The sequence below is a fragment of the Rhinoraja longicauda genome, chromosome 2 (assembly GCF_053455715.1).
Source record: "Rhinoraja longicauda isolate Sanriku21f chromosome 2, sRhiLon1.1, whole genome shotgun sequence".
Taxonomy (NCBI): Eukaryota; Metazoa; Chordata; class Chondrichthyes; order Rajiformes; family Arhynchobatidae; genus Rhinoraja; species Rhinoraja longicauda.
This window is the reverse complement of record NC_135954.1, coordinates 69,860,018-69,884,775: the sequence shown is the minus strand read 5'-3', so window position 1 is coordinate 69,884,775 and position 24,758 is coordinate 69,860,018. Positions and strand designations below refer to the sequence as shown.

The 24,758-nt window shown below is 41.2% G+C and overlaps 1 protein-coding gene across 6 annotated transcripts in view; it reads left to right on the top strand.

Moving 5' to 3' along the window:
* LOC144605442 (RNA-binding motif, single-stranded-interacting protein 3) overlaps positions 1-11,686 on the top strand; it is a 1,037,045-nt gene extending 1,025,359 nt beyond the window's left edge. For 3 of the 6 annotated variants that reach the window (XM_078420726.1, XM_078420711.1, XM_078420745.1), the window contains 3 exons: positions 5,156-5,236; positions 8,812-8,939; positions 10,375-11,686. In XM_078420726.1, the coding sequence (XP_078276852.1) occupies positions 5,156-5,236; positions 8,812-8,939; positions 10,375-10,381 (216 nt within the window). In that variant the 3' untranslated portion in view covers positions 10,382-11,686. Of the gene's footprint in view, positions 1-5,155; positions 5,237-8,811; positions 8,944-10,374 lie in introns of those variants that run through there. The other 3 variants (XM_078420719.1, XM_078420754.1, XM_078420737.1) reach the window with 2 other exon arrangements.
* The last annotated feature ends 13,072 nt before the right edge of the window (positions 11,687-24,758 follow it).

Below are 24,758 nucleotides of genomic sequence, written 5' to 3'. Positions count from 1 at the left end.
CAAGGTGATCATGTTAGCAGTGAAAAGCTTCAGTTATGAATTCTCAACTTCATTATTCATATCTTGGAATGGTAGGATATGCCAAGGCACCACAGATATGAACTGAAAATTACCATTGTCCAAAACGGGTCTGGACGACAGATGAATTTCCCTGCTGTCTTCTACCAAGAAAGTTATCACTACCTCATCCCAGTGTCCATAGAGATACTCTGCATGTCACAATATATATTCCATCCATCCAGAGACAAAATGGACATGACATTTTCTGTGTGATAACTTGAAGAAAAATACAGGGAGCAGCAGTATCATTACTGCTGACCTATTTTCAACCTTATTAAATGCTTTGACTCGATCAACACAAGCAATATTATGGCTGCCACTGATACATCTCCATGTCTTACATTTGCTTTAAGCAAGCATGAAAGCAATGATCATAACAATAATAGAGCTAATCTCAGTAAAAAAAACAGTATCAAATAAGCTGTGTCACTGCTCTGACACTTTACTCATTCTTTCTTGCTGCACAGTTACACTTCAGTCCAACTTTCTGCAGAAATAAATTAATCTTCAAACTGATGAAAAACTATTGCAAAACCTATGCAATTGCACACCAGAAGCAAGGTCACTCCAATCTCAGAAGTCGTGTTGCAGTAAGCAGATAATTATTTAATTTGGCTGGACTCAGAGTATGAGCTTTACAAAGATATCATTAACTCGTTCACAGAACCTAATGGGAGAATGAACCCTAACTCAACAAACATGGGAGAATGGCACTTACGCTCAACATACGCAAGACTAAGGTTGTCAACCATCTCAACCCTACTGCACAATATTACCCTCTGACAATATGATCATGGCAAAACCCTGAAAAACACGGGCGACTTCCCATATCTCGGACGGCACCTGTCCGCAAAAACAGACACCAATGAAGGCAAAGATGAATTTCACCACTGCAGCAACACATCTTTCGGTCAATTAAGTAAAATGAATCAAGACCTTGTAGCTGACACAAAATTCATGGTCTTTGAGACAGCATGGAAAAAGGCCCTTTGGTCCACTGCTTATGTTGGCCATCAAATTCCTTTCTAGATCATCCTATTTCCTAGCACTCAACTCTTAGTCTTCTATGCCATGCGTTTCAAGTGCTCATCTAAAAAATTCAAGATTGCAAACAACATCTGGATAATTCGCCATCTCTTTCCTTAAACCTATGCCCTCTGATCTATCATGGAACATGATTCCTGCCCTCTTATATGCCAGTGAAACATGGACAACATTAACAGGCATCTCCAGGTCTTTAAGTATTCCACCATTGCTGTTTCTGCAAAATACATTGGAATGAAGAGTGAACCACAGTCAGTATGCTCTCTCAGCAATGAAGCCCTAACACTGTAGGATAGGCCTTGTCATTCAAATGCCCATCTCCAGATTCCTGAAACAGATACATCATTCCAAGCTTTGCAATGGAAAGACATTAATAGGCAGAAAAAGGAAATGGAACATGTCCACGGACTCTTGGGAATCCCTGATCCATGATCATTCAAAGTTTTGGGATGGTTTTATGAACCTTGAATCCATGCGTGTGGAAGCATGTCATAAATGGTAGAAAGGGTGCACCATCTCACAAACTATCCACTAGCCCACACCATCAGGCAGCTCTTGCCTATCTGTAATAGAGTCTGCAGTTCCCACTTTGTATTCTGAGGTGGCTGATGAGGCCAAAAAACCAGAGTGGAATAAAAACATCCTCATTTCTGAGAGACTGCCTACAGGGTGATGAATATGTGGAATTATTTGCCACAGAAAGCTGTAGAGGCCATCAGTTGATATTTTTAAGGCAGAGATAGATAGATTTTTGATTAGCACAGGTGTCAAGAGGTTATGGGGAGAAGGCAGGAGAATGGGGTTAGGAGGGTGAGATAGATCAGCCAAGATTGAATGGGGGAGTAGACTTGGTGGGCTGAAGGGCCTAATTCTACTCCTATCACTTATGACCTTAAAGATGGATACTGCATTGACATGAGCTCTGACCCAACCATATTGGTGGATAATACACAGGCCTCATCAGGACAACAGATTTCCTTCCCTGAAGAACATTAATGGAACAGTTGGGTTTTCATAACATTTGAGTAGTTCCATTGTTACCTTTACTGAGATTAGCATTACAATTCCAGGGTTATTATGGAGTCGTACAACATGGAAACAGGCCCTTTGGCCTAACTTGCCCACACCAACCAAAATGTCCCACTTCTCCTTGTCCCATCTGCTTGCGTTTGGCACATATCCCACTAAACCTGTCCTATCCATGTACCTGTATAAAAGTTATTAATTACAGTATTTGAAATCAAATTCCCCAGTTGCAATAGTATTTAAATTTATATCCACTCCAGCTGCTTATCCAGTAAATTATCCAGTGTAGTTTAACTATTAATTATGAAATTGGGACATACAAATCTTCCTTGGAATCATCAACATGGTTTCCCCAACATATTTACAAATGGTAGAACATACACCGATGAGCCAAAACATTATGACCACTGACAGGTGAAGTGAATAACATTGATTATCTTGTTACAATGGCACTTGTCAATGGGGTGAGATATATTAGGCAGCAAGTGAACAGTCAGTTCTTGAAGTTGATGTGTTGGATGCAGGAGAAATGGGCAGGAGTAAAGACCTGAGCGACTTTGACAAGGGCCAAATTGTTATGGCCAGATGACTGGGTCAGAGCATCTCTGAAACGGCAAAGCTTGTGGGGTGCTCCCAGTCACCAGTGGTGAGTACCTACCGACAGTGATCTGAGGAAGGACAAACTACAAACCAGCGACAGGGTGTTGGGCGTCCAAGGCTCATCGATGCGCGAGGGCAACGAAGGCAATCCCGTCTGGACCGAACCGACAGAAGGTCTACTGTGGCACAAGTTACAGAAAATTGTAATGGTGGTCACAGGAGGAATGTGTCACAATACACAGTGCATCGCACCCTGCTACGTATGGGGCTGGGTAGAGGCAGACTGGTCAGAATGCCCATGATGACCCCTGTCCACCGTCGAAAGTGCCTACATTGGGCATGTGAGCGTCGGAACTGGACCTTGGAGCAGTGGAAGAAGGTCGCCTGGTCCGATGACTCCCGTTTCCTTGTAGATCACGTGGATGGCCGTGTACGTGTATGTGTGCGCCGTTTACCTGGGGAAGTGATGGCACCAGGATGTACTGGGAGAAGACGACAAGCCGGTGGAGGGAGTGTGATACTCTGGCAATGATCTTTTGGGAAACCCTGGGTCCGGCCATTCATGTGAACGTTAATTTGACACATGTCACCTACCTAAACATCGTTGCAGACCAGGGTACACCCCTTCATGGCAATGGTATTCCCTGATGGTAGTGGCCTCTTTCAGCAGGATAACGTGCTCGTGCCACACTGCACATATTGTTCAGGAATGGTTTGAGGAACATGATGAAGTGTTCACGGTGTTGCCCTGGCCTCCAAATTCTCCAGATCTCAATCCGATTGAGCATCTGAGGGATGTGCTGGATTGACAAGTCCGATCCACAGCGACTCCACCTCGCAACTTACAGGACTTGGAGGATCTGCTGCTAATGTTTTGGTGCCAGATACCACAGGACACCTTCAGGGGTCTTGTAGAGTCCATGCCTCAGCGGGTCGGCGCTGTTTTTGCGGCACACGGAGGACCAACAGCATATTAGGCAGGTTGTCATAATATTTTGGCTCATCAGTGTATTTTGTATGTAACTTCAGATCCCGTTTGTGCAGATAGGAAATGCCTCTTTCACCCAGCAGTTAACTATTAAAATACTCTGTTTATATATTGCATATTTCATACAAATCTCCATCTGTAAAGCAGAACCATAGCATCCTGCATGGTCCTTACATATGCCTTTAGTTCTTAGTCCAAATGCTACATTTCAGTCAATTACTTATATCAAAAAACAAATCTGCAGTCTCTTTTGTCAACAGTTATTTGTAGCTATATCTGATATAAGAACATAAAAAGTAGGACCAGAGGTAGGACAATCAGCCGCGCGAGCCTAATTGTCCCATTCAATAAGATCATGGCTAACCAAATCACAACTTCAGAATCACATTCCTACTCTCTCCCAATACTTCTTGATTCCCTTGTGATTCAAATAACTATCATTTGTGTACCTCAAATATATTTAATGAACCCTTCCACAATGCTCCAGCATAGAGAATTCCATAGAGTTGCAAACGACAAAGGAATCAAAAATTTATTCTAATCTCTATCTTTAATGGATGACTCTATTTTCAAACTATGCCCTTGGGTCTGGATCACCCCACTTGCGCAAACATCATCTCGACATCCACCATCTTGAAAAGCTAGTATACTTCGTATATGTCCTCATGCTTTTATTGTTTTTAATGCTCAGAAATTTCAAATCATTTCATGTGCCATTCTACTGTCACAGACATTTACTGTTGTACATGCTCTCTAATTTATGGGAATGCTTCCTTCTCAAGGCATTAAAACTGTTAAAGAATGATCCCAATACATCTCTGGTAAGTGAGCCGTGACTGACAAAATCAGTAGAGCAAATCAGAGTAAACAGCACTTATGATTTCACTGTACAGAGCGCTAAGTGGAAGATTACTGAAGTAAATACAATATTCAAAACTTAAATTTAGGGGGAAGCTACAACAGATTAATCGCAGAAAACAATGAGTACAAAGAGGTCCGGTAAAGAAAATGGGAGAAATATTTGATGAGCAGAACAATAATTAAATTCACTATGCTTTAATTATAATTTTGTTGTATGTTTAATGTTACAGCACTAAAGTGATACTACAGGAGCTTGATTGAATTATGTTTCTCTATATGAGCAACAACCCAAGGGGGCAAGAATTTGCGAGCAAGCTAAGAGTTAATTTCTTCTGATTCACCTGTACATGTAGTGAGAAATTATACAATGTCAAAGATTTAAGCCATGTTATCTGGCTGATACATATGCATGCATCAATGCACATTCCACATTGTGAGGCCATCTTGTAATTTAATATTGCAATTTCTCATTTTCTCTGTCTTCCTCTAGCTTCAAACATGTTCATCTTTGAAAATGTGTTTTTATCACTTTTGATCTAAGCAGGAAAAGTTTAAGTAATCCTCTGTATTTTGCAGTACATGACTGCTGCAGCACCTATGCAAGGGACCTACATTCCCCAGTACACTCCTGTGCCTCCAACAGCTGTCCCTGTTGAAGTAAGTATATGGATCTTGTACTCCTGATGATATATGCCTAGTTTAATTATTTTAACACGATGCACAGAATGTTGAAAAATGTGATAAGTTTTATTCAACTATTATAGTAGGTACCAAATCCTTCCCAAGCAAATAAGTTTTCACAGGGCCGTCTTAACGCATGGGCCTGATGGGCACTTGCCTGGGGCCCCACGAGCATAGGGGCCCCATGCTGATCTGTGTATGTTAAGTGACTTGCAATAAATAAATACTACTTTAAAAATGTAGGTTCAATAAGTGCTTTTTTCGCAACATTTTCGGTCCCTAAGTGCTTCTCACAGCGATCTGTAAGTGCTTTTCGCAACAATGTAGCACCCTAAGTCCATCGCTATGTGCTTTTCGCCGGCACGACAGGGGAGGGCTGGTAGGGAAAGGGGAGTGGGGGAGAGTAACGGTGGGGGCCCCAGTACACTGCTTTGCCCGGGGGCCCATAATGCTGTAAAAACGGCCCTGAGTTTTCATTGTTTGTAGGCTCATTAATTCTACCTGAAGTAAGTTTAATCATGGAAACAAGGAATTGCAGATACTGGTTTATAAATAAAGTTTGATCAGTCCCAGCCTAGTTCATGCAGAGATGGTTGAGCTACCTGCAGGCTCACTTGGAAAGGTCATAAAATAATTAAGGTTGCAACTATTTTTGTACATCATACAAGGGACATCGTAGGTGTATATTGTTCTGCTTCCACCATGACAAATTCCAACATTTCCCGCAAGAAATAAATTTGAAATATGACCAGGACACTATTCATAGAGAATATGCCTTTTCCTATATAGAAGGATTTTATGCAAAGCTGCTATTTTTCCCACATAAATACAGGATCTGCTTTCTGTACAAGACTATTAGTAACTCAACTCCTTTATCCCTTTTGCTCAACTCTTTTAGCTCCCCTCTCTCTTTTCCTATCACAGTCACCCATCTTCCAACCTCCCACTTTCTCTCCCTATCTACCCACTGTTGATGGACCAATTACAGTCAGTGAAATGTAAGCATATAGGAGAGTGATAGAATACCTGGTTGAGTGGTGCTGCAACAACAACCTCTCTCTCAACTTCAACAAAAACAAGGAACTAATAGTTGGGAGACCACATACCAGTTTTCATTAGTGGTTCGGTGAAGGAGAGAGTTAGCAACTTGAAATTCATGAAGCTAACATCTCAGATGACATATCCTAAGCCCAGCACATAGATGCAATCACAAAGAATATACACCAGATTCTCTACTTTCTTGGAAGTTTAAAACAAATTGGCAGGTCACCAAATGCTCTAACAAACCTCCACTGATGTACAGTAGAAAGTATCCTGACTGGTTGCATCATGGCCTGGTATGGCAATTTCAATGCACAGGAATGCAAGAGACTGCAGAGAGTGGTCGACACAGCATGACCCATCACAGGCATAACCCTCCCCCTCCATCTAAAGCATCTGCATGAAGCACTGCCTCAAGAAAGCAGCATTTATCTTCAAAGATCCATGTCATCAGGTCAAATATCTCTTCTGGCAGCTACCATCAGACAGGAGATACAGAAGCCTGAAGCCACACATACTAGGTTCAGCAACAGCTGTTTTCCAACAACTACCAGGTTACTGAACTGTCCAGCATAACCCTAATGCTTACTCAGTCATAGACATTACGGACCTCCTCTTGCACTACCGTGGACTGACTTGTTATCTAATTGTGTTTTGCATTAATGCCTTGATTTTATATGGTCTTTTTTGTTTTTGCTGTCTTGGTAACTTATGTATCATTTTTGTTTTGTCCAAATCTACATGCCTGTGATACTGCTACAAGATTTTCACTGTACCTGTACTTCATCATACATGTGCATTTGAGCCTGAGTAAGCCTGAGTAGACTTGATTTGACCTGCAACCTCTATCACTATCTCCTTTAATTTCCAAGGGTTCGTCCCTTTCTAACCTAATCATGTGTTTAGTTTAAGCATAGACAATTTTTTAGTACCTCTTATGAATTTTCATGACCTCCCAATCTACTGAGATTTTGACGGCATCCTCATCTTTAGTAAAAGCATTACAAAGTAATCATCCACTATTCGAGCTATGCCCACTTCTATACATAAAATATCTTCTTTATCCTAATTTACCGTTCCACTTCTTACAATTACACTGCCTTATGGAGACTTTTTGCAATCCCTTTTGTACTGACTGCCTTTCACTTCTTATACTCTTTATTGTTTGTACCAGTTTCCTTTTCACTACTCATCTCATCTTTTTGTATTCAGTCTGGTTCTCATTAAATGTACCCATTTGACGTGGATCACACACCTTAACTTTTCTAGGAGCTGAGAAGGAGAGGTGATCTTACTGAGGTGTATAAGATCCCGAGAGGTATAGATAAGGTAGATGCACAGAGTCTTTTACCCAGAGTAGGGGAATCAAGAAACAGATGAAAAAGGTTAAACATGAGAAGGGAAAGATTTAATAGGAATTTGAGGGGCAATGTTTTCACACAGAGGGTGGTGGGTATATTGGATGAGCTGCCAGAGGAGGTAAATGAGGCAGAAGCTATAACAACATTTAAAAGACATTTTGACTTATACATGAACAGGAAATGTTTAGAGGGATATGGGCCCAATGTGGGCAGATGTGACAAGTGTAGATGGAACAGCTTGGTCGGCATGGACAAACTGTCCTGAAGGGCCTGTTTCCCCATTGTATGACTCTATAAAGGATAGTAATCATGACCAAGTAACCAAAGTTGTATTTTTCAGAAAAGTTAAGTGCGAGACACAATTGAAACCTAAGTTTTAACAACAGAAAAAGGCATTGAGAGTTTGAATGTAAGAAAATTGATCAAAGATAACTTTCTTCAGCTTATGCTGTACCAATAATTTAATTTAAGAACTAAATGGGCACATGGCATACTGAACCAAAAGGCACAGGGAGCTTGCAGTTCCATTTGCAAAAGACAACGGATAGTATTGCTGCCTACACAGAAATCAAAGACGAACCAGGATAATTTTGATTTTGAAAATAACAATACAAGTTATACGAGATATAAAGCATGCTGCTCTTTTGACATCACTTGTTTTATACTTCTAGGGCAACTGCCCAGCACTTGAGGGCACAGTTTTAAGGTGAGCAGGGAGAAATTTTAAGGTGGGAGAGTCAGGCAGTGTGGAGGGAAATGGACCAACATCGTTTCATGTTGGGACCCTTCTTTCGGCAGATGGAATAAGGGGAAGAAGGCTGAAAAGAGAGATTATTGGAGCAAAGCCTGCCAAGTGGGTACAATTTAAAATGCATATGGACAGGAACTTGTATAGAAAAGCATGGAAGGATATGAACCTCACGCAGGCAAATGACATAAGCATCATGGTTGGCATGTTTGAGGTGTGCTGAAAGGACCCATTTCAGTGCTGTACAATTCTGTGATTCTATGACCAACATTCGTTTACGCAAGGGGAAGAATGCTGTCTCTCTCTTTGGAATGATGCTCTTGCAGTTTCATGGTGGACTGTGTCACCATACTGGAGGTGAGTACTTAGTTTCAACAATTTTGCTTCCTTCCTAACTTCAGGGTGTTGTTGCTGATACCTCCCCACAGACAGTAGCGCCTTCATCACAGGATGCCAGTGGCCAACAGCAGCAGATACCAGTGGAAACAACCAATGAACATGCGCCTACCTATTCTTACCAACAAGCTAAGTAAGTAATCCGTTTGGTGTTGGTGTCTTAGTAAAAAGGCCAGTCAAAATAAATAAATAAAAGATCTAACAATTGAATGAGATGCAATCTGCCATAGCTGATCATGTGCTACAGCTGATTTGAGGGTCTAAGCTGTGGGGAGAGGTTAGGCAGACTACGACTTTATTCCTTGGAGCGCTGGAGGCTGAGGTATGACCTTATACAAGTGTATACATTTCACGAGTTGAATAGATGGGTTGAATGCACCGAGTCCCTTTCTCAAAGAGTAGGGAAATTAAGACTAGAGGGTATAGGTTTAAGGAGAGAGGTGAAAGATTTAATAGGAACCTAAGGAGCAACATCTTCGCACGGAGGGTGGTGGAATAAACTGCCAGTGGAAGTGGTTGAGACAGGTAAAATAACAACATTTAAGACATTTGGACAGGTACATGGGTTGGAAAGGATTAAAGGGATGTGGGCCTGAGTAACTGAGACAAGCTTAGATGGTGTATCAATCAATAGTCAATAGTCAATAGTCGTTTATTTGTCACATACACATAAATGTGAGGTGAAATGAAACATTACCCGCAGTTGAAACATTAAGACCAATAAGAATAATCAATAAAAATGCAATAACACATACAATCATACACTAACACCAAACAAAAGAAACATCCATCACAGTGAGTCTCCTCCAGTCCCTTCTCACTGTGATGGAAGGCCAGAATGTCTTTTCTCTTCCCTGCCGTCTTCTCCCGAGGTCAGGCTGTTGTAGTTGCCACGGCGGGGCGGTCGGGGCTCCCGACATTGGAGCGCCGCGCTGGACGGTGAAAGGTCCACGGCCTATTCCAGGCCGCGCCGGACAGTGAAAGGTCCGCGGCGGGCCGACCCAAGCCCCTGCCTCTGCCGGAGCTCCCGATGTCGGCCCCCACCCAGGGGCCTGCGGGCTTCCGACGTCCACGCGGCCCGCGCCGGAGCCTCCGGAGACGAGTCACAGCCGCTCCCGCAGCATCCGAAGGCGGCCAGCGCCGCAGGTGGTGAGTCCGGGCTGCGGGCTCCGCGAACCAGAGCCCCAGGTGGTCCCAGGTGCATGGCCGCTGGTAGGCCGCAACGGGAACGGAGACACGACACAGAAACAAGTTCGTGTCTCCGTTCGGGAGAGAGATTTTTTTTACAGTTCCCGTTCCCTCCCACCCCCCCACATACCCCCCCCCCCCCCCCCCCACATAACATACAAACACTAAACCATATTAAAACTACAACTCATACAAAAACAACCAAAAACACAAAAGACAGACGGACTGCAGGCAAGCCGCAGCTGCGACGGCAGCGCTGGCTCCTCCCGGTCAGCATGGATAGGTTGGGATGAAGGGACTGTTTCCCAGCTGAATGACTTTATATCTTATTTCATCACCTTATTTATGGTACGCTATCTGATATTCCTCTCACTCTACAGACAGTAAACGGGACTGAAAACAGGAATCATGAGCTGAAAATTGCCTTGAACCAGGAAACTTCAGTGAATATGAAGGTGGCTTCCAGTTTGCACAGGCGTCAAATGAATGCTTTTTATTTCCTACCTTACCTGACAAAAAAAGTGTTTTTATGTGCTGTGCAAATGGTTCAGTGATGTAGTCTGACAGTTTAATTTTGCTATAAAAGCTTATTTTTAAAAGAGATAGAAAATCCCACAAGGGGAGTTGTTTTGACTTTTCATTCAGATGAACAGGTAAAATATAAATGATTTGTATGTTCAGATAGACTTAGGAATTGTAAGACTGACAAATTTGGAAGAGGAAAGAAGCTGCAGTGTTTTAGGAAAGTTTAATAGTCTTCCTCTGATATTAAGCTACTCTTTTTTTCATGTCTTTTATTAATTTGTAGGATTTTCAGAAACGTTTAGCTAAGATTTATCTTGACTCTTAATTGCCTTAATTTTGAAGACGTCAGGCTCTCAAAGCCAGCTGTCAACATTGCGTTAGAAATTCTAGATTGAAATTATGTGCTTGGACCAAGTGGTTGGTGCAAGAATTTGATAAAAGCTTAACTTTATAGGGAGGTAAAATGCTAATAAGCTGTACAGGTTAAAAAAAAAAAAAAAAAAAAAATTGTTGCTTGAATTCTTTTGCAGAAGAACATGGTTTTATTGATAAAGAACAAGGACGACTGACAAAATCTAAAAAAAAATTGCTGAGACTTTTAATGAATTTTGTCTTAAAGCATTGGAAGCTGACAATTTGCAGAAGGCAGAAAGCATTTTGTGATTTGAAAAAGAAACTGTATGGTACAAAATACAGTTTATTGCTTAAGGCAGATTGTTTTATTTACGAAGCGTAATTGCTAGCAACAGAATTAGTGCTTTATATTTGCAATCTTTTTTATTAGCTTATTTTTTTTAGTCTGCTTTGCTTGTCACCTTGCAGATGCAATCTAAAGAGTAAAAGGTGCAAACTAGATAAATAGGAGCTTATGGTTAAAAATAAATCAAAGCAAAAGCAATAGATTGAAGAAATTGTGGACAATTTCTGTAGTCTTTAATTTTCATAGTTGTGGATCAAATGCAGCCCAAGGATGGCCTATTTTATACCAAAGATGAAGTGACACCCTAAAGCAGTCAAGAAGCTAGAGATTTTTTCTGTTGATTTTTTAAATCTTTATTTGACCTACATGGCCGGACCAGTTCTTACTTCATTTTCTTTAAACTTTTCTTCCACTGGTTACTCTCTCTAACACAAACACAGTAAGAATGTTCATCTAAAAATATTGGTGGTGCACTGGTATTGGGGGGCGGGGTGGGGGGGGGGTCCATGTACATCTAAAGAAAGATTAATTCTGTAAAATACCAATTTTTCTGTTCTGACTTTGGCCTTAACACTTGTTTGTAAATGTGCATTATATGTTACCTTTGCAAAGTTTATTACTTTTTCAGTCTTCCTTCATACTTTATGCATCTGGATAGCCCGTTTATCTACCTCAGTCTATACCATCTCCCATTGTGCTGAGCAGCTGTTATCCAGCATTTTGCAAAGCTTCAGTTCCCCCAAGCTACCTGCCCAACCTTTTTATGCGCCCAGCGTTTCTTGTGTGCAGATTGCCTCCACGTGGCAGTGATGAAGGTACACATCAGGTCTTTAGCAGCCTCTAAAAAGTTACTGTATGCCCAGGCTTGGAGATTTTATTACATAATTATGCAGGCAATTCTAGTAGACAAAACAGTCCCTGCCCCGGTGGCTTGTCACTTTTATACCCAACAACTAAAAACAAAATCTAATATTAAAAAGTTCAATACATTCTTTTTGTAAATTAATGGTATGACTTTGTGCTGGAGCTATATTGATAGTATGTTTACTGTCAAATCATAGCAGATTATAGTCTCCATTTTTTTGGACCTGAATGAGAAATTATATAATTTTAACAGTGGAAAAAAATCACTATCTTTGATATTTGTCACATGGCACCTAATATGCTGTACAAATTATGAAATTGTATATCCCACTCTAAGAGGTAAATATTGCTCCTACAGCATGTCACTGCATTCATTTTATGGCACCCTGCAAAACGTTGTGATAATGAGAGCAAACATTTTTGGGTCAAGAGTGGTTCTGATTTCTTAACATTCTGGATGTGGTACATGATTAAAAAATTGCTCTTTCCTTCCTGATTTCGAGAAAGATATTGCTGACAATCAAGTTTTTGAAGTGAGGGAGAAAATCGGGAGGAAAAGAGTTGATATGCTGGGACATGAATAATGTACAGGAAATAGGGTTTAGGGCAGATGTTGCCAATAAACAGAACCAAAGAAAGAAGTGCGCTGGAGTGACCATTGAGCCTGTCTCTAAAGATGCAAAATATGTCCTTGCTCTCATCAGCTCAGAATAATGTCAAATGGATGGACTTAAATCGTGCATTATTACATTTTAAATCCTAATTCCGTCCTTCTAGAATGTGATTTCTCAAAATTTTAACTCGTTTAATAGGTTCCAATTTATGTTCTTAAATCTACTTAAATTAATATTTTGCAAACTTGTTGCAGGATAGATCAAATGAATTTGCTTTCATAATTTCAACATATTTTCCAACAGAAGTAAGTTTTATTGGACCTTCATTTATTTATTTTCGGACACCATGTTAGCTTGGATAATTTCAAGGGCCTACTTCATGTTTATTTCAAATTAACTACTAGGTTCCTTGCATATGCTATAACAATCCCCTCCTTCTGTTTAAAGACAACTCTCCAAAGTTGATCAGAAAATTAGCGCAGCATAAGTTGGAAAAAATTAACTTTTTTTTTCCAATTTCATCTGTGGTTCTTTAGGGGGATCACTGCAGTTAATCAGTGAAAAGGCAAACTTTTTTCTTTATGACAACTTGATATGGAATGGGGGTAGAGGTTGAAGCAGTATTCCTCCTCCTAGCTCCACAGAATGTGGGCTGTGTAGCGAACCTGTACGTTCTCATGCACTTCTATTCACTGGAACCCTGCCCACACAAGAGCTACTACTGGCCTAAGTTAATCCACAACAAATTGGTGGCCTGCCTGAAAAGAATTGGCTGTAAGCATTTAGATCCAAAAACAGACCTCACTGAATGTTGCATCTTTTAAAGAATGTAACGTTGAACATTTGTAGGGCCTGAAATGCTGTACTTATTGAAAAGAGATATGCGTTATTTAGTATTATTGCAATAGTAGTATGTAACACATTCCCCAAATAGGAACTGGATGAGGTTTCATTCCCCTACTTTTTGATTACCAGGTATTTTGACAGGCAACCCACACACACATCACTGAAATGTACAAGTCTAAATTACATAACTGATCAAAACAGCATCTCTTTCAAATCTTCAAATTGTCTAAACAAATGTCATTCTGAACCATTTTGCAGATGAGAGGACAGATGTTCAATTTTTGACAATAATCCTTTTTTGATTATGCAATGGTGTTTGAGAGTGCATTATTACTCAAACTGACCTGGATATGATAGTAGGTAGCCCAATGAGATGGAATGAGTGCAATATACAACTTATCATTTTAAACTTTCCCCTACTGAGTTGACTTTTCTCCTGCCGAGTTCCCAATACTGACCAGACTCGTGTATCATTTTCTTCTGGGGAGTTGAGATTAAACTGAACATAAGGAAATGTGCTGGAATTTACCTTTGCTGAATAGTGAGTCCTTGTAATCATTTTTAACCAAGGGTTCATAGTAAATGTGACTCTACAGAATAAAATTGTCCTAAAGTGTACATTTCAGAGTTAAGGGATCAACTATTGATGTTAAAGATACATAAATTAATGTCAATTCAACTGATAATAACTGTGAAGTTAGACCACTGCTTGATGGATAATCCCTACGATGGCCTGCTTAGACATGTCTGTACTGTAAATATTAATACAGTATCACCATTTCCAGTTTTTAAAAATCAAATTGGCTTTTGGCAGACTTGTGTGGTACGTCAGATTGAATTTCCAAATATGGATGTTTGATATTTAATAGTGCTGCTACCCAATCATGAAATTTTATTTTAAAGTGTGTACGTATATGTGTTTATGCGAAAGAGACACTATTGCCTTTGAGGCTCTTCAAAGCACTTATCCCCAAATTTGTATCTAATTAGTGTAGAGATATTTATATTGTTATTGGTATCCTTGTTTTTCATCAATGTAAAGAGAGTACAAATCACAAAGAGGAATGCTAATAAGACATTGTATTGCTTCAAACAATTTGCACACAAGACATGCACATCCAACTAGCTTTAATTTTTTTTGTTTGCTCTGGCAGTTTCTATTCAGTGTTATCATGGGGTCATTTTCTGTTAGTAATCCTCCAGTTGCAGTGTCAATGTTACATCCACAGAAAGCTTTAACAACAAAATTTTAACATTTCTGAAGGGAAACTCCCTTCCAAGTTGCCTTTTCGTTAATAACCAAAGTGCCCAGTGATGGTTAGTTTTCAAACCACCGAGAACTGTATTCGATTGATACAGATATAGCACGAGTTTGGGCTTGACATTTGGCTCACAGTTCATTCAGCCAGACATCTGAGATTCTGCCAAGGTTCAGTCCTTTTAAATATTTCCATATTGTCTTGGCATGTTTGACTGACCAGAGTGACCAAGGCAGCTCATGTTTCTTTAATATAGGATGTGTTAAAAAAAATGGAATGTGAAAAATTAAGTTACTATTGTGGGTGTAATATCAACACTGACTGTCAATCTGTGGCATAATGACTGGAGAAGGTCCTAGTTTGAGATCCTTCAGGAAAGTACATTGACATACCAGTTGATAACTTTGCTAAATTAGTACATGCAGATGTTGAGACTGCTCTGTGTATCAATTCAGATCTATGCTGCTTTGTTCAGACACAAAGGTTTTCATCATTTATAACCTCACAGGAAAAATGTTTTTTTCTGACTTTTCATATTCTGGCAGGTAGTCAGATTAAAATACATATTTAACCTTCTAAGTTCTTTGATATTTTTTAAAGAGATTAAATTTCCACCATAGTTATTGATTGTTCTTAATATAAAATCAGAATAATATTTGGATGATATATGTTTAGATTGAACTACAAAACTAATGCTATGACAATTTTTTGAAAAGAATCTCAATAGTGATGAAGCTGCATTTATTGTCCTAAATTGAATTAGGAATTAATCAAAAATAGTTTGCTAGGCAAATAAAATGTCTGCCACGACAATCGGTAAATCAAAAAGTACACTTCCTTTGGAAGCAATTTCCAGTAATGTTCATTTTGGAGGCACCAACTGATTTTGTGATGATCCCACAGAGTATGGACATTCAATCAAGAAACAAAACAAAACTTACTGATAATAAAGCTCCTCACATCCAAGTGGTGTGTTTTAATGTTGCTCATCATCATGTAGGGAAAGCAACAGAACTTGGAGGGTTAAATGACATTCCCTTCTGTCTGGTATTGATTTTTTTTTCATTTGTTTCAAACCCGGACAGGGAAACTCTGTAACCTGGTCCCACGCCAGGGTTATTTCACCTGTCATTAAATTATGAAAGTTTTTTTTAATTTATGAAGACCTTTTTTGTACAGATTTTTTCATTTAAAAGAAACTCATAGAGATGTCTATAAGATCAAGAAAGTTGATTTTTTAAACTTGTGTTTCAGTTGTGCCACAGACATGCTGGGCATCACTTTGTCTAGCAGTTCTTTCATTATCTGTTTGCTCCTGGAAAATTATGTAGATCAGTGGATGTTAGGTTTAAACTTCTGTTTTCTTTGAAGAAGCTTTCAATAAAAAAGAAATCTTTAAAAACATGTTTGAGTGTATGCTTTTCTTGTTGTACATGCATATTTAAATATTAATCATGGCAAGGGTTAAGCCATCCGCAGCGCCATGGCTAGATATATACCAATGTGCTTTTTGTGCAGTTAATCACCTTTCCCACCCTCAAAATCCATAGCCAACTAAATCCACCCCAATTCCATTTTACATCAAGAGATTTTCACCTGCTCTCGTTAGCCATCAAGAACAAATTTTTCCTGCATCTTAAACTTTAGCTCTCTTCTTTTGTTCCCACTAATTTATCTCTGGGATGGCTTGCTTAAACAGCAACTTCACTTGATTGTCTCTATTCAACTCTCAAGTGCCTTATTTTGTTAATCACATCAAATCCATGCTAAGTCCTTCTGATTCTCTCTGTACCAAATGGACTGAACGAATATGGTTTTCATTTACAATCTTTTCATGGTTTCATTTAACTATCATATGGTAATTTTAACCATATTTTCCACTCCATTATGCAGCTCATTTCCACTAATTTGCCAAAGAACAATCCCTTTCATAAATTTAAATTAACACTGCATATTTTCAAAAGCTATTAGAAAAAACTCTTCTGACCAAATTCAGTTTCTCCCTTTTGCCATTCTCCTATTTCATTTTGTATTCAATGAACTTCCCTTTCTTGTGTTATATAGTTAAGAGTAAAGAATCAGTGACCAGTGAATTCACTTTACAAAATAACAGAGGTAGCTAATGTAGCTGAGATAATAATCACTGGCAGTTATTAAGTTCAAAAGGTTCGACTGCCAACATAAAAATGGGAAATCAATTACCAAAATGATTCTAACTTCCGCATCTGAACAAATTTCATTTGGATCCAATTATGAAAATCATGGTCTAAACCATTTGCCAACGTACTGCCAAGTCATGGATAAATAGCCTGGAAAATAGATTGCAAGTGCCGGATATACTATAATCATTAAGTTTTGAAGCCTATAGTTAAATCCTTTTTAAATTTCCTTTAAAATGATGCTACGAGTCTGATAGTATGAGGGAGGACCGCTAAGAATAGTGGAAGTACAAATTTCATTGCTTCACGGTTTCCAATGGGATGCTTAATGGGAATCTGGTTGATGGCACAGTCTGGTTGATGACTGGGCAATGTGCAGAAAAATGCAAAGACTACCTCCTCCCCTTCCCCGTCCCCAACTAAACAGTCATTTAACATTGACAAAAAGCAACATTGGGATTGGAGTTGGAGTTGTGGAAGCTGCAATCCATTTCCACCACTTCTAAATTTCTAATATTGAGACATCTACTAAAATGGAAGTGATTAAAAATAATTAACTAAATATTTAGAAATAATCATTATCATACAAGTCAATATGCTTTAAGGGCCTGTCCCACTTTAGGCGATTTTAAGGCGACTGCCGGCAACTGTCAAAGTCGTAGCAAATCGCCGAACTTTTCTTTTACCTCACGACAATGCCGAGTCAGGTCGAGATTACAGTGTCTTTGGAAACATCGCGAAATTCCCACGCTGTCAATGCTTCTCCGGCCTCCTAATTTTCGCTGAAATTACTGACAAGTCGGTAAGTACTTGAGAGTTTTGAACTATAACATCTTGTATGGGTTACTTAAAAACCAAGCATCACTGTAACAAGGCATAAACTGGATTTACTTCCAGTTTACTAATAGCTGTATTAAAAAAAAAATTAAATTAAAAGTGGTTCTGGATTTTTGTAAAAAGTGTGTGGGCATTCTTTGAAAATGTACGGGAGATGCATATCTGGTTTCTGGGTTGCATATCTGGGTTAGGAGCCCACTTTAAATGTAATGGCTGATGGCCATAAACATCGCAAAATTCCCACGCTTACCTGACCGTCAAACTGTCGCCTCCAATCTACCTGTCAAATGTCCTGACGATAAATAAATTGGTTAAACACAAGCATTTTATGGTATTTTGAAATGACTTTACTTATTTTAATATAATGTGCTTCTAAGAGAACCTAGCAAACCTGGGGACAGCAGGCGACAGCGCCCGCAATAAGCAACGATACCTGGCGACAAGCCAGCTGTCGCCAAGAAATTTCACTCCGGACGATTTCTCAGCGACGCGCTGAGATCCACTACGATTCTTGGAAGACTCCTCCGATCATGCCCGCGACACCCGGCGAACTGTCGGCGACAGCCTAGTTGCCAGCAGTCGCCTTAAAATCGCCTAAAGTGGGACAGGCCCTTTAGTTTATAAACAGAATTTGGCAACCCCCTTTGCTGAAAACCCTCCTGTCTAAATTCTTCATTAAAATCAGGAATCTCAGATTGTGCACTAATTCTGATCTGATTCAGGATTAGAGAGGTGATGTCAGCTTGTCATGCTACCATATTGACTCCAGATGCATTAAGATCCCCTGGTTATACAGCAAACAGGGTCTCGACGCAAAACATCACCCATTCCTTCTCTCCAGAGATGCTGCCTGTCCCACTGAGTTACTTCAGCTTTTTGTGTCTATCTTTGGTTTAAACCAGCATCTGCAGTTCCTTTTTACACACTGGCAAGGAAACTTCCTGTTTATTACCAACTTCAATCTTGATTATTCATAGATACATAGATGCATAGACAGTACATGCAGGAGTAGGCCATTCGGTCCTTCGAACCAGCACTGCCATTCAATGTGATCATGGCTGATCATCCACAATCAGTACCCCGTTCCTGCCTTCTCCCTTGATTCCGCTAGCCCTGAGCTCTATCTAACTCTATTGAATCCATCCAGTGAATTGGGCTCCACTGCCTTCTGAGGCAGAGAATTCCACAAATTCACAACTCTCTGTGTGGAAAAGTTTCCTCATCTCAGTTCTAAATGGCCTACCCCTTATTCCGTGAACCATGTTGATAGTTACATGGAAGAAGCGATGAAAGTGCAAGAAAATATAAGTATCAGAATGCAGACATCACCATGGACCCTACAGAAGATATCTGCTGGTCTGGATTTGCTAGAGGATGATGTGAGCCACCATAAGGCAAAAATCTATGATTTTATCCTCACAAATTGGCTTATTCCAGATGTATCTTTACAGGACAGAGTTGAAAACTGTAACCACCTCACAACACTGAATCCTACCTTTACACCAAAGATATTTATCTCAGTAAAAAAGCCAATACAATGGCGTGGCCTAATCAGTCCCACGTTTATGAGATTAAATCTTCACTCCATATGCAAATATGGCTGCCAAGTTGAGGACTAGTCCTATTTTCTTCTTCCATAACTTTCTTGAAACTAATTGAATTATGGTCATTAGTCCAAAGTGCTGTCCCACTGATACATCAGCCACTTGCACAATTTCATTTCATAAGAGAACCGTCTTAGTAGGGCCTTCTCTTGTAGGACCATCTACAGATTGCTTCTGAAAACTTTCTTAAATACATTTAACAAATTCTGCTCCATCTAATCCCCTAGCACTAAAGCAATCCCAGTAAATATTTGGGAAACATCTACAATTACAACAAGTCAAGTCAAGTCAAATTTATTTGTCACATACACATACACGATGTGCAGTGAAATGAAAGTGGCAATGCCTGCAGATTGTGCACAAAAAAGAATTACAGTTACAGCATATAAATAAAGTTAATAAGTTACTATAGTGTAGATATAAATTTAGTCTCTGGGGTTATAAAAGTTGACAGTCCTGATGGCCTGTGGGAAGAAACTCCGTCTCATCCTCTCCGTTTTCACAGTGTGACAGCGGAGGCGTTTGCCTGATCGTAGCATCTGGAACAGTCCGTTACTGGGGTGGCAGGGGTCCCTCATGATCTTGCTTGCTCTGGATCTGCACCTCCTGATGTATAGGTCCTGCAGGGGGACGAGTGTAGTTCCCATGGTGCGTTCTGCCGAACGCATTACTCTCTGCAGGGCCATCCTGTCCTGGGTAGAGCTGTTCCCAAACCAGACTGTAATGTTGCCGGACAGGATGCTCTCTATAGCCCCAGAGTAGAAGCAATGAAGGATCCTCAGAGACACTCTGAATTTCCTCAGTTGTCTAAGGTGGTAAAGGCGCTGCTTTGCCTTACCCACCAGTGCGGCAATGTGCGTTGCCCACGTCAGATCCTCTGTGATGCGGACTCCCAAGTATTTAAAACTGCTCACCCTATCCACAGTAGACCCATTTATCTCCAGTGGTGTGTACGTCCTTGGATGTTTAGCCCTTCTGAAGTCCATAATCAGCTCCTTTGTTTTAGTGACATTCAAGAGGAGGCTATTGTCCTGACACCAGAGTGCCAGATCAGCCACCTCCTCCCGGTAGGCCTTCTCATCGTTGTTGGAGATCCGGCCCACCACCACAGTGTCATCAGCAAACTTGATGATAGAGTTTGAGCTGAACCTGGCCCCACAGTCATGTGTGTACAGGGAGTACAGTAGGGGGTTAAGGACGCAGCCCTGGGGGGATCCTATGTTCAGGGTGAGGGAGCTAGATGTGTGTTCCCCCATCCTGACCACTTGGGGCCTGGCGGTCAGAAAGTCCATTATTCCTATGACAATGAGTGATTCCAAAAATATTTGTTCCTCTATTTCCCGCAATCTAATGAGGGGCCTACAATGTAATTCCATCGAAGTGATCCCCCAGCTTTTTTAATGTCTACGTTTTCCCCATTTTGACTCAATGTTCATTCCCATGATATCCTCTTGAAGTAGTGCCGTGACGTTCTCCCTAATCTTTCCTCCACCTCTATCACAACAGACACAGTAATACGCTGGAACATTGTGCTGCCAGCCCTCTAACCCATGTTTCTGCAGGAACTTTAATAACAGAATCCCATTGCCTATCTCTGTGTTGAGCTCACATGCCTTACTTGTGATGTTTCATGCATTGAAGTAAAAGCAGCTGAGCTGTCAAACCTTCCACACCCCCTGTCCTGTCCTGTCCTGCACCTGCTTTCCCTCTAAATATTAAAACCATACTTCATTTATTATGAATCTAATTCCTATTATTCAATGAAACTAGAAAATGATCATATCCTTTTAATAAAGATATGTACAATTTAAAACATAAGAATGCTTCAGCATAATTGACTATTAAAATTTAATAAGATAATTCTTATTAAAAATGTTCGTTTTGTGATAAACTCTTTCTGCTAAATTGATGAAACAGTATAACGAAAACATTCTTAAATATATCAGGGAATATTTTTAATAAATGAATCAAAACAAATTGCATCCTAAAGTACTAATTGATGACACCGATTTAATGGTTTTACATTTAAGAAATACAAGCAATTCATATTTTCAAAAACTGTTAACAATGACTTGATTGAAAAACTAAGCAATTTTGAGTGCACAATCTGTCTCGATTGTTAATTGTGCCTAAAACAGAAAATGGGCTATGCGATATAAAAACAAGAATGCATAATTTGTGTACAGAAACAAGTAACTCTATGGAGGTTGCTATCATCCTTGCACTACATTCCTTTCTTGATCACCTTGACAATAATACACTGAAGTCAGGGTGCTATTCATTCCAACAGCTCAGCCTTCTACATCAGAATTCTGAATAAAGTAATCTCTAAACTCTTGGGCCTTGACCTTGATGCCTCCATCTGCAACTGGCTTCTGGACTTCCTGACCGACAGACCTCAGTTAGTTAGAAATGGTCATAACATTCCCTCCATTCTGACCCTCAACAGGGGTGTGGCTCAGGTTTGTGTGCTCAGTTCCCTGTTCTACTCCCTGTACATCTATGACTATGTTGCAAAGTACAGTGCCAACTCGACCATTAAGTTCACCAATGATACCACAAATGCTGCCCAGTTCAACAATAATGAGATGTTGTACAGGAAAAATATCGGGAACTTAGAGCAACAGGACTATAAGCTAGCCCCATCCTGATCACCAGCAACCTAATCTGGCCTCTTAACATTGAGGCAATGATCAAGAAAGCACATCAGTGTCTTTACTTTCATAGGCATCTGAGAAGTTTTGACATGCTCATGAGGATTCATTCAAACATCTACAGATATGCTGAGTGAGTTGTATATCACCTTGGTATGGCAACTGCCCATCTCTTGACTGCCTGACCCTGCAGAGAGTAGAGAGCACAGCTCATTCCTCACTGGCTTATCACTTTCGTCCATGTAGTTTATCCACATTAGTCAGGAAATGGTGTTAGGTAAACTGTTGGGACTGAAGGTAGATAAATCGCCAGGGACTGATGGTCTGCATCTCAGAGTACTCGAGGAGGTGGCCCTAGAAATCGTGGATGCATTTTCCAATGTTCTCTCAACTCGGCTATCGGATATTTGTATGGTAGCACTAGCAGTCAACAGAGCATATATCCTGACGGTGTTCACATCATAGCAGGGGACTTTAACCACGCGGACTTGAAGAAAATGCTCCCCAAATTCTATCAGCATGTTAAATGTGCTACAAGAGGAGCTAACACACTGGACAAGGTCTACTCCAACATCAAGCTGGGCTACAGGGCTAGACAACTACCACACCTGGGTCAGTCGGACCATATGTCCCTGTTTTTAATTCCTGCATATGCCCCCCTCAGGAAAACCGCTCCTACCATCACAAAGACCATCACAACTTGGCCTGATGGTGCATCTCAGCAGCTGCAGGACTGCTTCGACAGGACCAACTGGGATGTGTTTGAACACCGGGACCTGGAGGTGTTCACAGACAGTGTACTATGTTACATTAAAAACTGCATGGACACTGTCACAGTGGACAAACGCATCCGGGTCTACCCCAACCAGAAGCCCTGGATGACCCGGGAGGTCCAGCGGCTGTTAAAAGAGAGGAACACTGCTTTTAGGTCTGGCGATAGGGCTTTATACAGCATGGCCCGAGCTAACCTGAAGAGAGGCATCAGAGAGGCCAAATTAGACTACAGGAGGAAGATAGAGGACCACCTGGACAGTAACAACAGCAGGCAGGTGTGGCAGGGGATCCAGTATCTAACCAACTATAAGACCAACCTTGGAGCTGCTGAAGGTGACGCCTCGTTGGCAGAGGAGCTGAACCTCTTCTTTGCTCGCTTTGAAGTGGAGCCACCCGAGACAGCCATATCACACCACATGGTCCACAGCAGCCTAACCCTCAAGAGAGAGGAGCATGAGGTGAGGCGCACGCTGCGGGCCATCAATCCAAGGAAGGCTACTGGACCCGACGGCGTCTCTGGACGCGTGCTGAAGGACTGCGCTGACCAGCTGGCTGGAGTCTGTACGAGGATTTTCAACCAGTCTCTGGCCCAGTCCACTGTTCCATCCTGTCTGAAGTCCGCAATCATAGTCCCCTTGCCCAAAAAACCCCACATTTCCAGCCTCAACGACTACCGGCCAGTCGCACTCACACCAGTGGTGATGAAGTGTTTTGAAAAACTGGTCCGGGGTCATATCACATCACTCCTGCCCCGAAGCTTTGACCCCCACCAGTTTGCGTACAGAGCGAATAGATCCACAGAGGACGCTATAGCCACAGCCCTCCATGCTGCACTGTTCCACCTGGAGCAGCCGGGGAGCTACGTGCGGATGCTCTTTGTGGACTACAGCTCTGCCTTTAATACCATCCTTCCCCATAAACTGGTGGACAAACTGGGGGACTTGGGACTTCCACACTCCACCTGCATGTGGATAAATAGCTTCCTGTCAGCTCGCAGCCAGAGAGTCAGAGTGGGCCATCACACATCCACGGCCCTTAGCCTCAGTACCGGCTCTCCACAGGGCTGCGTGCTGAGCCCCCTGCTCTACACCATCTATACACATGACTGCACCCCCGCCCACCACAGCAACACCATTGTCAAATTTGCGGATGACACTACGGTGGTGGGACTCATCACCGGGGGGGACGAGTACGCCTACCGGGATGAGGCGGAGCAGCTGACAGTGTGGTGTGGAGAAAATAACCTGCTCCTCAACACCTTAAAGACAAAGGAAATAATAATAGACTTCAGAAAGAATAAAACGGACATGGTACCATTAACTATCAGAGGGGACTGTGTGGAGAGGGTGGCGGATTTCCGCTTCCTGGGAATCCATATTGAGGAGGACCTGACGTGGAGCGTGAACACCTCTGCGCTGCTGAAAAAGGTCCAGCAGAGACTGCACTTCCTGAGGGTGCTCAGGAAGAATAACATCACTCAGAGACTGCTGTTGTCCTTTTATCGGTGCTACATTGAGAGCATCCTAACATACTGTGTATGCGTATGGTACACCAGCTGCACAGCGGCTCAGAGGAAAGCGCTCCAGAGGGCCATTGACAACGCCCAGAGGATTGTCGGCTGGCTGACATTTTACAATTTCGTTGTACATGGCTCATGTTACAATGACAATAAAGGAACTATTCTATTCTAACTCTGGATCAGTTCCTGTAGACTGGACGGTAGCTAATATAACTCCACTTTTTAAGAAAGGAGGGAGAGAGAAAATGGAATTATAGACCAGTTAGCCTTACATCGGTAGTGGGAAGATGCTTGAGTCGATTATTAAATATGCAACAGCAGCACATTTGGAAAGCAGTGACAGGATCAGTGTGAGGTTATCCACTTTGGTGGCTAGAATGGTAAGGCAGATTATTATTGAATGAAGTCA